We start from the raw sequence: 12,770 nt of genomic DNA on the forward strand, positions 1-12,770 counted from the left end.
TGCCAGGTAGACGAGCAGCCATGTCTCCTTCCCAGGTAGCCATACCCACCTTGCAATCAGAGGCCAGGCCTACCAACACGTACTTTTGCACCATGACAAGGCGCCTTCTGCCCAACTGTATGACCCACCGCTTGCACCTGGATTTTATGCTGTATGCAAGAGGAGGGTCACAACAGAAACGGATTTTTGCTTGAAGCCATGGGCTTGCGATCATTGTTACACAGGCTAACTTGTGTGGAGCGACAGACAACGCTCACATTTCAGATTCAGGGTGGGGGCATAGTCCAGATATATATAATATTGGAAAGACTCAGACAGTCTTCAGCTGGGGCCAAATCCTTAGCCCAGTGCAACTTAGCTAGCAGTTCCCCAGAGGGAAGGGGAAAAGGAATCCCACGCGCCACCACACTGTTAAAGTGTGAGTCTGTTGGTTTCTCGCTTTCTTTCTTAGTGGGATTGTGAGGGATTTAGCCAGTAGCAGACCATAGCCTGATTTGTGGTCTTTGGACCACAACTCTAACTTAGAAGAGAAAACCACTCGAAAGCTAGTTAATCATCCCATTATCTTAAACACATGGTAATGTAACAGAGTCATTCTGCAGTACAGTCCATATAAATTCCACACGTATGAAAGAATGTAAAGCAGCTATTGTGCCCAAACTCTTTGCAGGGCCATTTCACCATGTTCACGGTTTATCTGGAAAATACACATGCATGGTACTGTACGTCGTATTTCACTGCTATGCACCATGATGTCTTCTAATGGAACAATCACCACACTTGTAGTCTAAGGGCAATACAAAAGTTCTTTCAAATAATGACAATACATTTTCTGTATAAAGAGGATAGGGAGTAGCCACTTCCCTGAAAGGCATTCAGCTTGATTTCCCTAGAGCCAGCAGCATACACATCCACAGCCAGCAACAGCAAGCAGTGGTGAGAAAATCCCTATCTCATCATCCATCTATAGTTTCCAGGTCTAAGTGCGAATTCTTGCAAAAGACAGGAAACTGTTCTCACCCAACGCTAACGCAGTCAGCTAACCTTATTTGGATCTGTTTTTTTGCAAAGAGGATTCTTTTTCATTTCAACCAAAATAGCAAGTAAAGTGGAAAATGTAAAAAAATATGGCACTATCCTAATATTGTAGTGACTAGAGATTATGTAGAAACACTGGATCTGCCAATTCATTCAGCATTGTTGGCATTTGTAACAAGATGGCATGCTGTTGTTCCATGTTTGGATATGTTCTACACTGGAATATGAGCAGTTGTCTTGGGTAATGCAATTTTTGGGGTTTTTTTCCTTCATGAAAATTCACGTTTTTAAAGAGAAATCTGCAGATTTAATTTAAACTTGAGTAAATACAGGAACGTGGGTTACTTGGGCTTCCAGTTGATGTAGACTGTAGACTCTTCCTTGATTCACATACTCTCAGTTGTGCTGTCTTAACTTAAAACAAAAGCAAAAAACGGTTCCGGAGAAGTTAGAGAATTGTGACGCCAAAATTGATTACCTGTGTAGTTCTAGTAGGCGACCCTACCATATAGGATGAGATATTCATACTTTGCTTTGCATTTGAAGCTTATGAGGATGCTGGCAAAGTGCTGCCTCTTTTAAAAAGTTGAATCCAGACTGTTAGACATCAGCAAGATCACTCTGGTACTGGAATCTAACCAAGCACAAAACATCCTCCGCCTTCCCGGCAAAGCACAGATGGCTGCAGATGCTGGTGCTGTGGCTAGCCAGCTTTTTCAGAGGAAAGGCCAGTTTGTCATGCAAGCCACACTCCTCAGATAAAACCCCACTCCCCAACAAGAAGCTGTGAAAAAGCCCAGGAGGTGACGAGCTCAAGCAGATGAGCTCCCATGACTCCCAAGTTTCACAGTTGGATTCTCAAGCCCATACACACGTACGTACTCAAGGCCAATGCACACCCATTGTCCCCCAGGGCAGTGGGATCTGCAGGAGTTATTGCAGCTGTGATCACATCCGTGAGAGCTTGTGGGCAGGTGTGTGTATTTTGGGTACAGGGTGGGAATGGACAGACTCAGAATTGCCAGGATCACTCCGAAAAAAGCATGCCTGGGAGTTTAAGGTGGATTGTGGGGAAACTCCATTCTGACCCTTCAATGACTACGCTGCTCTTCGATTAGCTGAAATATATAATAGGCATGCTCTGTAAAGCAGTTAGCAATCAATGTGTCAGCAAGAGTACAGCGGAACATTGTCATCCTACTTGCTCGTACATCCAGACACCAAAGTCAGTACAATAGTGATATAGGCATCACAGTAAAATGACCATAAAATCTATGGCTATTTTTACAAGGCATGTCTTGGTTTTGCCTCTGCACTTATAACAAGAGATAATATTTCCTTCCTCTGACATTACACATAAATGTGCATTGGGGTGAAACTCACCTCTGTGCCAAGGAGGCCACCACCAGGGCTTGGCACCACTTAAGAACTCAAAAAAGAACGTACAGGATGCATAGGCCTCGTGCTAAGATTCTGCACAGGGATGTATTTCACCCTTAGGTGATGGCTACACTGGAGGTGTAATTTCCAGCTCAAGAAGACAGTCCCACGCTAGCTGTGATTGAGCTAGTGTGCTAAAAATAGAAGCATAGGCTCTCTGGCACTGCCCAAGTACAATCCCATCTGAAACCCTGGTGGACATTTGTTGCAAAAAATCCAAACATGAAACTAATCAAAGTTTTTTTATTATCCTCAGAAAACTCTGGTTCTCCCAGACATCCCCACCACCCTTGATGGCACAGAGTCCAACTCCGTTTGGGAGAAAAAAGAAACTGAAGATTAAAGGGTTTGACACAATTACACAGTTTTAGGGGCCTTGTACACCGATCTGTAGAAAGCAGCATCCATTTCCAAAAGTACATACATAGATCATACAACAACTATAGACTAAACCACGTTCAACCATGTATGTCTGTTTAAAAAAAAAATCTAGAGTTACAATTCCACAGGAAAAAAATCCTCTACCATCTGTACTGGAGTACTGCTCAAATGACTATGGCATAAACAAAGCCAGCCAAAACAAGAATCCTGGGAGTGACTCATAGATTTAAAGGTCAGAAGGGAACATCATGATCATCTAGTCTGAATTCCCGCACATCACAGGCCACAGAACCTCACCCACCCACTCCTGTAATAGACCCCTCACCTCTGGCTGAGTTACTGAACTCCTCAAATCATGGTTTAAAGACTTCAAGTTACAGAGAATTCACCATTTACACAAGTTTAAACCTGCAAGGGACCCGTGCCCCATGCTGCAGAGGAAGGTGAAAAAAACCCAGGGACAATGAGAGGCGGTAAGATCCTCTTCTGGGAGCATATGATAGTAATGCCATTCTGGAAGAAGCTCAGAGAAAGCGGTCACTTCTGATTACTATCTAATGTGAGTAATTCTCAGGAAAGATGAATCCTTGCAGCCTGAATCATAGCAAAGGGGAGAAAATAAGATACTCCAAAAATGGTAAGGTGGAAAGTCCTAGACACAGAGGAACCACCCATGATCCCAGTGTGTGTGGGACATCACAGAGAGGCATGAGAGTGACTCTGCATGCTGCTCCTCACTGATGGCAGAAATGCTGGGTGGCAGGCTGGGAGAACCCACCCACCTTTTAGGGGATGCACAGGGAGTCCATCTGATACGACAGCCAATGAGCTGCTGGTGGCAGTGGGTTACTGAATAGCTGCTCCTCACCAAGACACCAGGTTAGACGGGCAGAAAGATTCCTCTGGCCCCTCTTAGATGTCCTGCCTAAAGGCAGTTCATTTGGGGGCCTTGTCTCCGTTGGGGATTTGTCCCGATTTCAGCCCCCAGGACGGCTAGCTTAAACAGGGTAAACCACTATACTCTGCCATTGGCACGGACGCAGCTTGGCCTGAGATGCTTCACTGCTGCAAAAAGTGGCTCTGCCTGTCTCCACTAGGGATTTGAATGAGGATGCCGATACATAGGTGGCTGGCCATCAAAAGGTGTGGTCAGCACAAATCCCCACTGCGGGCAAGGCCTTGGGCTTTGTACGTGTTGGGGGAAAGAGGGCAGCATTTGGCCCTGAGAAAGATTTTCCGTCCAATTAAAGCCCTGATTCAACAAGGTATTTAAGCCTATGCCTCACACATGGGCAGTCCCATGGATTTCAATCCTCCTGGCTTAGTACAGGGTCTCTAAAACTTCAATGAGTCTGTTCATACGTAAAGTTAGGCATGTGCTTAAGCACCTTGCTGATTTGGGGCCTAAATACCAGTACAGCTTGAGGGAGTATGGTGCTCATTGGCTTATATAACATTTAAGCATGAGTTTTTTCCCTTACTGAGTGCCCAGAGAAACAGAGCAGTGTCCTTTTCTGTACAGCATCGGGATTATCTGCCTCTTCCCTACTCTGATTGTTTTTACATTACATTACCCAATACATTATTCTGCTCCCTGGGTTTTTTTTTTTCCAATAGAGCTCAAATTTTTTATTACAATATTCAGATCTTTAAATACAACAACTTCCATTGTTAAGAAGTTCACAAGCGCCACATATAACGTACAAGAATTTTATTCATACCATAATTCTGTCGCATCATCCATATCAAATATCACAATAATCTTTAAAATGAAATAGACTGTTCCCCTTACATCAAAGGAATTCTGCTGTTAAATGGTTACATGTCTTTTCAGATTGTTTACAACAGAATTGTAATTCAAATCGGATTTTCATCATCTTTAAAAGTTCAAAGCAAAGTATCTGTTTTGTATGTGTGTATATTTAACTCTCAACAGTGAGATTAATACACTCAATGTCTAAGTAATGCTGAAATGTTTCCTGCATTTTATGCCAAACGCTCACAGATTTTTACCAATACAGCAGCAGAAACGCAAGAGATAAAACAGCATACATGAGTGAGTGGTAACCTTTACATTTTTTTTTTAATTGCACAGAATAGGAAAATACAAAAATGGTTAAGCAAAGAATGAGTTTTTTACATGAATGTACCTGTCTGGTGGATTTTTGTCTATATAAATGTTTTGTCATGAAATTGCAAGTTGGAAAACAAAACACTTTGACTGGTCACATTTAATAATCCATGCAAGAAGCATAACACTCATAATAAATAATAGTCATAAATAGAGATTACTGGGATCACTAAAAACATACTGAAATCAGTTAAATAGATTGAAATTATGATAGGCCTGATCCTGAAGTCCGTGGATTTATGTAGCTCAGCGAAGATTACTCTGAGGGTTGCAGTATTGAGCCCAAGGCGTTTTCTTGATGGGAAAATTCCAAAAGGAATTTTTGTAAATTTAGGTTAAAAGAGCATAATGAACTTTTTCAGTTTTAGTTAATTTAGCCATATTCTTGACTAGCCCCTTTGATTTAAAAAAGGTTCTGTCTGCCTTGTTTAATTTGTAATTTCAGCATATAAGGAAGGAAGGATATTAAAAATTCTTACTGTCATCAAATAGGAGGATGCTTTAATAAACAGAGAAATATGGCTTTACCATAATCCAAAGGTGTATTTATGGTAGTTGGATGCACTCTTTGCTACAGCGATCAAACTGAGTTTTCCTCCAATGGAAAATTTCCCCAAAGGAATGATTTAAAATGTTCAAATCTTGGAGGGCTGCACAGCAGGCTAAGGCCTGGTTCTGCAGAAAGCCCTACACAAGAGGCAGGTATCAGAGGGTAGCCGTGCTAGTCTGACGAAGTGGGTATTCACCCACGAAAGCTTATGCTCCAATACATTTGTTAGTCTATAAGGTGCCACAGGACTCTTTGTTGCTTTCTACACAAGAGGGTTCCTGTGCCTGTGCAGAGCCACAACAAAGTCAGTGGGGCTGTGCCCAGGGGCAGGGGTCCAAGCACATGCCGTTCATTGCAGGCTCAGGGCCTGACTAGTCTCTTGCACAGTGCTCGTCTTTTTGACAAGAGGCAGCACAGTACATTCCGGGATGATTCGTTTGAAAGTATATGTCTGGCTTTCGAAAAACCTCGATCATATACAAAAGCAAAGGTATTTTAACTGGAGTAAATGGACCGTATATAAAATAAAATACCAAACTGCCATTGAATATCTTTGATGTGCTTTCTAGCATGATCGCTCAAGCTTTTTATATACTATTCAGAAAACGCTGCTGATGATATTTTGGTGTATAGAATGATGCTTCAAAAGTCTTAGGACCTGATTCAAAGCCCACTAAAGTCAATGGAAAAGCTCCTATTGACATCAGTGGGCTTTGGCTCAGGCTCTTAGTTAAAAAGGCTCAGGGCAACCCACTTCGGGAACTAATGGCTACACTTAAATGCTTACCGAAAAATCCCCCAAACACCTGGAAATCTTCACTTTCAAAATTGAATTGGAGCATGGCCAAATTTATCCCTGATGTAACTCCACTGTCTTCAAAGAATTTGCATCAGGGACAAATCTGGCCCAGTATATTTAACAGACAAAATGATTCAAAGTTCTACTCTTTCTTGGAGTATTGGAATGATCAAAATCTTCCTCTTGCCGTCCCCCTCAAATTGTGCAACCGTCCTTTGTCATGCGGTGTTTTGTAAACTTCCCGTAACAAGTGAAGAGCATTTTAAACTGAAGGGCAGAGGGGGATGTATATTCCTAAAAAAAATTGACAAAAGATGGATAGGACTAACTTTCAGGAGACTAAGCTAAAATAAATGGAGAAATAGAGACTCAGATGTATTTTTAAGTAGCTAAAAATGCACAATGAAAGTATTTTACAGGGTAACACAGAGCAATCTTACCTGGAAGCCGAAAACCTAACCATTCATAAACAATCCTAACAGCTAGTCTTATCCAAATGCTTGTTGTCCTACTTTAATGACACATAACATCTGACTTTATATCCAGTGCATCAGACATAGACAGAAAAAGACACATAAAATGCACACTTTTTTCTCTTCATAAAGCTATTGAGCTGCACAGGTCAAATTTAAGTGCACAGGGTCACACAAAGGCAGCGTTCCCAGTGGAATAGCTTAGACGGTAAGAGAAATGAAACTGTTGTATCTCTGAATGTTTCTCTTCAGGATTTCAGAACAAGGACCAAGCACTCGTTCAAAGCGAGGACGATCCAGCTTTACACACTTCAGTGGCCCACGTGCCACTACAGTGGCTGCCCTGGGACGATTGAGCAACAGTGCTATCTCACCTGGAAGCAGGAATAAATATACTGTCACATAGTCTCTGTTTCCTTTTCTTCAGTGTGCACTAGAGATATCATACATTCCTTAACGAAGATCCTGATAGACACTTTACATAATTCGGTTGCAGATACTGTTTTATTATACATGCTTGTGCCATTTAAAATTACTCAAAAGTTTAACATTCATAATGTTTTAACGATTCTCATGTACACTGGTGCAGATCCAGAATAAAACCGTCTTCGGTGAAGTTACTCAGGATATACACCAAGACAGCTGAGAGCAGAATCTGACCCTATATATCCCTGTGGTTGACTGAAGCTTATAAAACTAATTTTGAAAGAGACTAATTATCTTCCACATGTCTTTCCAAACAATGTTTTATTTTATTACGTTGAATTTTTCTTACCAAAATAATCCGATGGACCAAGTCTTCCAACTTCTACATACTCCTCATTATCAGATCTGCGCTGAAGAACAGAAGCTGTGCCCTAGAAAACATAATTAAAAACTTGAACTGTTGTATCCCTTCACTTGAATACGGCATACTATGCTTGTAAAAAACTTAAATCCAGAGTATTTCCTTTGGCAGTGCATCAGCCATGTTCTTAGAATACTGGGCAGAAAGAGATGGCAATCTCAGTCTACATTACTCAAATTTTAATGGAAGTAACAAAGAAGAAAAAATTCAATAATACTGCACGGTTGGATACACTTTTACGAGTGCAGCTATTGTACATGTGGAGCTCTTACTGAAATCATTAGAAGCAAGATCGGATCCTGTAGTTCTGTCCTTAAACACTACAACAGTGACTTGCATAAATATACAATCTACTATTCAAAAATGTGTTTTGAATGAATGCAGAGCCTTGTGAAAGGGGCTGGATTGACACACTTGAAGGCTAACATTCTCAGAACATTTACATCACAGGCAGCAAGAGAATAAGCTTCCCATACATTGCCCTGAAGGAGAGCATTTCAATCCTCATGCCTGTTCAGTCATTGGATCGCTGCTGAGATTGTCAACAAGGGGACCAACTGTGCTACCTGCAAAGCTGAACGAGGTCCACCAAACTCCTTTCACATGAACCCACCAAACACCCATCATGTTGTAACAACGCTTGATCTAACCTAGGATACATATGAGCTGGAAATTTAAGAGGTGAAAATCTCCAGACCACATTAGCAATCCCATAAATCATCCAATTATCTGATGAATTACACATTTTAATAAAATTTGGCTAAAGGGGAAGCATTTTAAATGGAACATCCATCCCCCCAAATTCCATACCATACAATATTCCTATTAGAGGCTAGGTTTAATGATACCAGATTCTATTCTCAAGGCTTGTCTACACGACAGTTTGTAATTGTATAATCAGAGTAGCCCTAGGGATAAACATGTCAAATAAACATCGTTCCTTGTCTACACTACACTTAACAATTGTGCTAGTTAACGCCTGTTAGTTAACACGTGTTAAAACACGGTTACAATCTGTAGCACAGACAAGCCTTCAAAGAGGTTCTTGGCATATATAAATACCCTTTCTTGAAGGAAATCTCATAATATTTTCAATGCATACCACAAAGTTCTCATAGATGAAATAAAGAGGACAACTCTGGCTTCAAGCCACCTATTCTTTTGCAGTAACAGAAAAGGATTGACAAAGGAACATTCAAGTCTGTGCTAGAAAAATACAATGCAAAAGGATAATGCAAAGAGGAACTATATTTATTTTCAACTGAAATTGATAAAAAAAAAATTAAAAATCGATAAATAACCCAGAGACACAATTAGTTGAGACAAGAATGATGATGAAACTGTAAGGACAGTGCAGGGGAAAATGATGCTTTGTAATCTAAGTGTGAAGCATCCATAATATATGATTGATCTGAAACTGCAACTTTTCCATCCTTTCCAAATCACCCCCAACAGACAACAATGGGCCTTATTATAAGAGGATAGGGCATGAATAAATAGGTTTATGTTTTCACTTTTGGAAAAATAATACATGAAGCCAAATCCTTCCCTAGCCAGGGCGGGGAAGGGAAGCAGACACACTGTCTGGTGTATCTTGTACTAGAGGGATTCTGCCAGCCGGGGAGGAACTACAGGGCACCTTATGTGGACACATTTTGCTGCTACTCGGATCGATAGCCTGATTAGTACTTATTGCTGAATATAACCTAGTTGCACGATGGTTCTTGGGGTGCAGACAACCCCAAACTGCAGACTAGTCCCACCCCCAAACAGCCTGCTAGCCAGCTCCCTGCAGCTCTGCTAGCAGTTCCTTGCTTTCATCGAGGGAAGAGGCTCTCTAAGCTACCACGGAGCCGGATTTAGGGTCTGATCGGACAAGCTACTGAGCAACCTCAATTCCCATTGGCTTCAATGGGAGTTGAGGGCACAGAGCACCTTAGAGGACTGGGCTTTAGTCCTTGTGTTTTATTCCAGTGGATTACAAATCGGAACAGAAATATATGGTTAGTTAACTACTGATCTTTGTTTTTCCAGGGTAGGACGGCACAGTAACAACAAACAGCAATGGAATATTCAGTGTTATGTAAAAGATTAGCATAATTTGCCTTCCTCCAAACAAGTGCTACATAGATAAGGAAATGTCCCACACAGTTTTCTTGCATCATGCTTTATTTCACAATAGATTTCTTTTTTTAAAAGCTCAGACACTTCTTAAATAGTGGGCTATTCGCTAGGTTAATTTATAACCTTAACCTTTACACAGTGCATAAATCAGAAGGCAAGTCTTGTTTCTAATCATGCCAGAAACCGCATGCAAATATGAAATAAGGTTTGAGCATTATTTCACAAGTCCCCAGCATCTGTTGCTGTTTGTCATTTATCAAATTAAGCCGGCACATTAAAAGTTACGCTCTCCCCTGCTCCTTCCTTACCAGTAGCGTGTGCTTAGTATAAACTACTATATAGCACTATCAATGTGTTCTCCTGGGCGTCACAATTTACCATGTCAAATGCTTGCTTCAACAGTATTTCAAAAAAGAATAAGCTCTACTGGTAAAATCCTGGCCCCCAGTGTGTATACAGCAATACAGCATCCTTGGGGTAAGTGACTGTCTGTAGTGTGTGTTTGTTTGTGTTTGGGGGCTACTTGCTGTGTGCTGAGCTTGTGTTTGTCAGTCTGTTTGTTTGTTTGGTTGTTTGAAGGACCGTGTGCTGTGGCTGGCAGTTGGAAGCTGTAAGCTTCAAAGGAAGGTCTGAAAGCTAGAAGCCTCTGGTAATAGGCTGAGCCTTAATCAGTGGGCGGGGCATTCATACAGGCCAGGGCTTTATAAAGCAGCGCACAAGTGACCAGGGAGCTTTTGCGAACAGGGGCTGCTAACAGGGAGTTTCGCAAGGGGGTTTAGAAGGTGAGCGGGAAGGGGTCGAGGGTCCCTTGTCAGTTCTATCTGTTTTCCCTTTATTCCCCTTAAAACCTATAAACCAACTACTTTCAAAACTTCTTGCTTAAACAACCCTTTCAGCGGACAGGGGGCTGCAGACAGGGGAGTTTGAGAGGGAGTTTGACAGAGGGAGGCTTACGATGGTTAGGAAGACCCGTAACACCTGTGCCAGCACTGCTTCTGTCTCCTCCACCTGCGCCTGTAGCCAGACAGAGCGCCTGAGCATGGATGCTTCTACCCAGATCCTGGTGTGGTTTTGCAGAGACTGCAACTTGCAATTTCCACTTACTGATATCCAGGCTGGGGGGACCATCCAATGTGAAAGGTGCCTGCTGGTGGAATCTCTCAGGCAGCAGGTGGGAGAGCTACAGGAGGAGGTGGCTATGTTGAGGAGCATCCGAATCCACGAGCAATTCCTGGACAGTGTCCATGTGGAGACAGCTGAGGTAGCTGTCCCAGTACACAGGACTGCTGATACACCACTGGTGGAATAGGAGATGGCTCAGGGTGGACCCTGGCAGCTGGTTACTTGTGGCAGCAGGCAGTACTCCACCCCTGCTCCGAACCCTCCCGCCGTGGTAATAAGTAACCGTTATGCTCTTCTTGATACAGGAGAGAAGGAATCACCCCCTACAGTAAAGGAGGAGAAGCCTCGTACCCCTAAGGCTGGGAGGTCTGCTGCCACCACTGCGAATAGGAAACGTAGGGTAGTGGTGGTCGGAGACTCTCTGCTGAGGGGGATGGAGGCGCCCATCTGTCGCCCTGACATTTCATCTCGGGAGGTATGCTTCCTACCGGGGGCCCGTATCCGAAATGTTACGGAGGCATTGTCAAGGATTATCCAGCCCTCTGACTACTACCCCATGCTACTCATCCATGGTGGGCACAAATGATACTGCGAGGTGTGACACTGAGCAGATCAAGAGTGACTACAGGGCTCTGGGAGTACGGGTGAAGGAGTTTGGAGCACAGGTGGTATTCTCTTCGATTCTTCCTGTCAAAGGTAGGGGCCAGGGCAGAGACAGATGCATCATGGAGGTGAATGCCTGGCTGCGAAGATGGTGTCGCCAGGAGGGATTTGGATTCCTCGACCACGGGAAGCTATTCGAGGAAGGACTGCTAGGCAGAGATGGTGTTCACCTTTCGAGGACAGGAAAGACCCTATTTGGACACAGACTGGCTAACCCAGTGAGGAGGGATTTAAACCAGGTTCGACGGGGACAGGTGGGCAAAGCCCACAGGTAAGTGGTGAACATGGAGACCTGGGAGATGGGTCGGAAACAAGAGGGAGCATGGGCTATAATGGCAGAGAGAAAGGAGGGTCAGGGCAAAACTGGGAGGCAAGATCAAACCAGTATCTTAGATGCCTATATACAAATGCGAGAAGTATGGGTAATAAGCAGGAAGAACTGGAAGTGCTAATAAATAAATACAACTATGACATTGTTGGCATCACTGAAACTTGGCGGGATAATACACATGATTGGAATGTTGGTGTGGATGGGTACAGCTTGCTCAGGAAGGATAGACAGGGGAAAAAGGGCGGAGGCATTGCCTTATATATTAAAAATGTACACACTTGGACTGAGGTGGAGATGGACATACGAGACGGAAGTGTTGAGAGTCTCTGGGTTAGGCTAAAAGGGGTAAAAAACAAGGGTGATGTCATGCTAGGAGTCTACTACAGGCCACCTAACCAGGTGGAAGAGGTGGATGAGGCTTTTTTTAAACAACTAACAAAATCATCCAAAGCCCAAGATTTGGTGGTGATGGGGGCCTTCAACTATCCAAATATATGTTGGGAAAATAACACAGCGGGGCACAGACTATCCAACAAATTCTTGGACTGCATTGCAGACAACTTTTTATTTCAGAAGGTTGAAAAAGCTACTAGGGGGAAAGCTGTTCTAGACTTGATTTTAACAAATAGGGAGGAACTCATTGTGAATTTGAAAGTAGAAGGCAGCTTGGGTGAAAGTGATCATGAAATCATAGAGTTTGCAATTCTAAGGAAAGGTAGAAGGGAGTACAGCAAAATAGAGACAATGGATTTCAGGAAGGCGGATTTTGGTAAGCTCAGAGAGCTGATAGGTAAGGTCCCACGGGAATCAAGACTGAAGGGAAAAACAACTGAGGAGAGTTGGCAGTTTTTCAAAGGGACACTATTAAGGG

The 12,770-nt window shown here is 42.8% G+C and overlaps 1 protein-coding gene and 1 long non-coding RNA gene across 2 annotated transcripts in view; one reads left to right on the forward strand and one right to left on the reverse strand.

Annotated features, from left to right (window-relative positions):
• Window positions 1-4,896, forward strand: part of LOC128843932 (uncharacterized) — a 26,071-nt gene extending 21,175 nt beyond the window's left edge. Inside the window, exon 2 of the long non-coding RNA XR_008446397.1 lies at window positions 2,735-4,896. This is a non-coding gene — a long non-coding RNA (uncharacterized LOC128843932). The remainder of the gene's footprint in view (window positions 1-2,734) is intronic.
• The window catches only part of PRKAR1B (protein kinase cAMP-dependent type I regulatory subunit beta), a 127,119-nt gene continuing 118,904 nt past the window's right edge, over window positions 4,556-12,770 (reverse strand). The window contains exons 10-11 of the mRNA XM_054041070.1: window positions 7,588-7,669; window positions 4,556-7,186 (exon numbers count right to left, since the gene is read on the reverse strand). Of these exons, the coding sequence (XP_053897045.1) occupies window positions 7,014-7,186; window positions 7,588-7,669 (255 nt within the window). The 3' untranslated portion in view covers window positions 4,556-7,013. The remainder of the gene's footprint in view (window positions 7,187-7,587; window positions 7,670-12,770) is intronic.

The sequence above is a fragment of the Malaclemys terrapin genome, chromosome 10, assembly GCF_027887155.1.
Source record: "Malaclemys terrapin pileata isolate rMalTer1 chromosome 10, rMalTer1.hap1, whole genome shotgun sequence".
NCBI lineage: Eukaryota > Metazoa > Chordata > Testudines > Emydidae > Malaclemys > Malaclemys terrapin.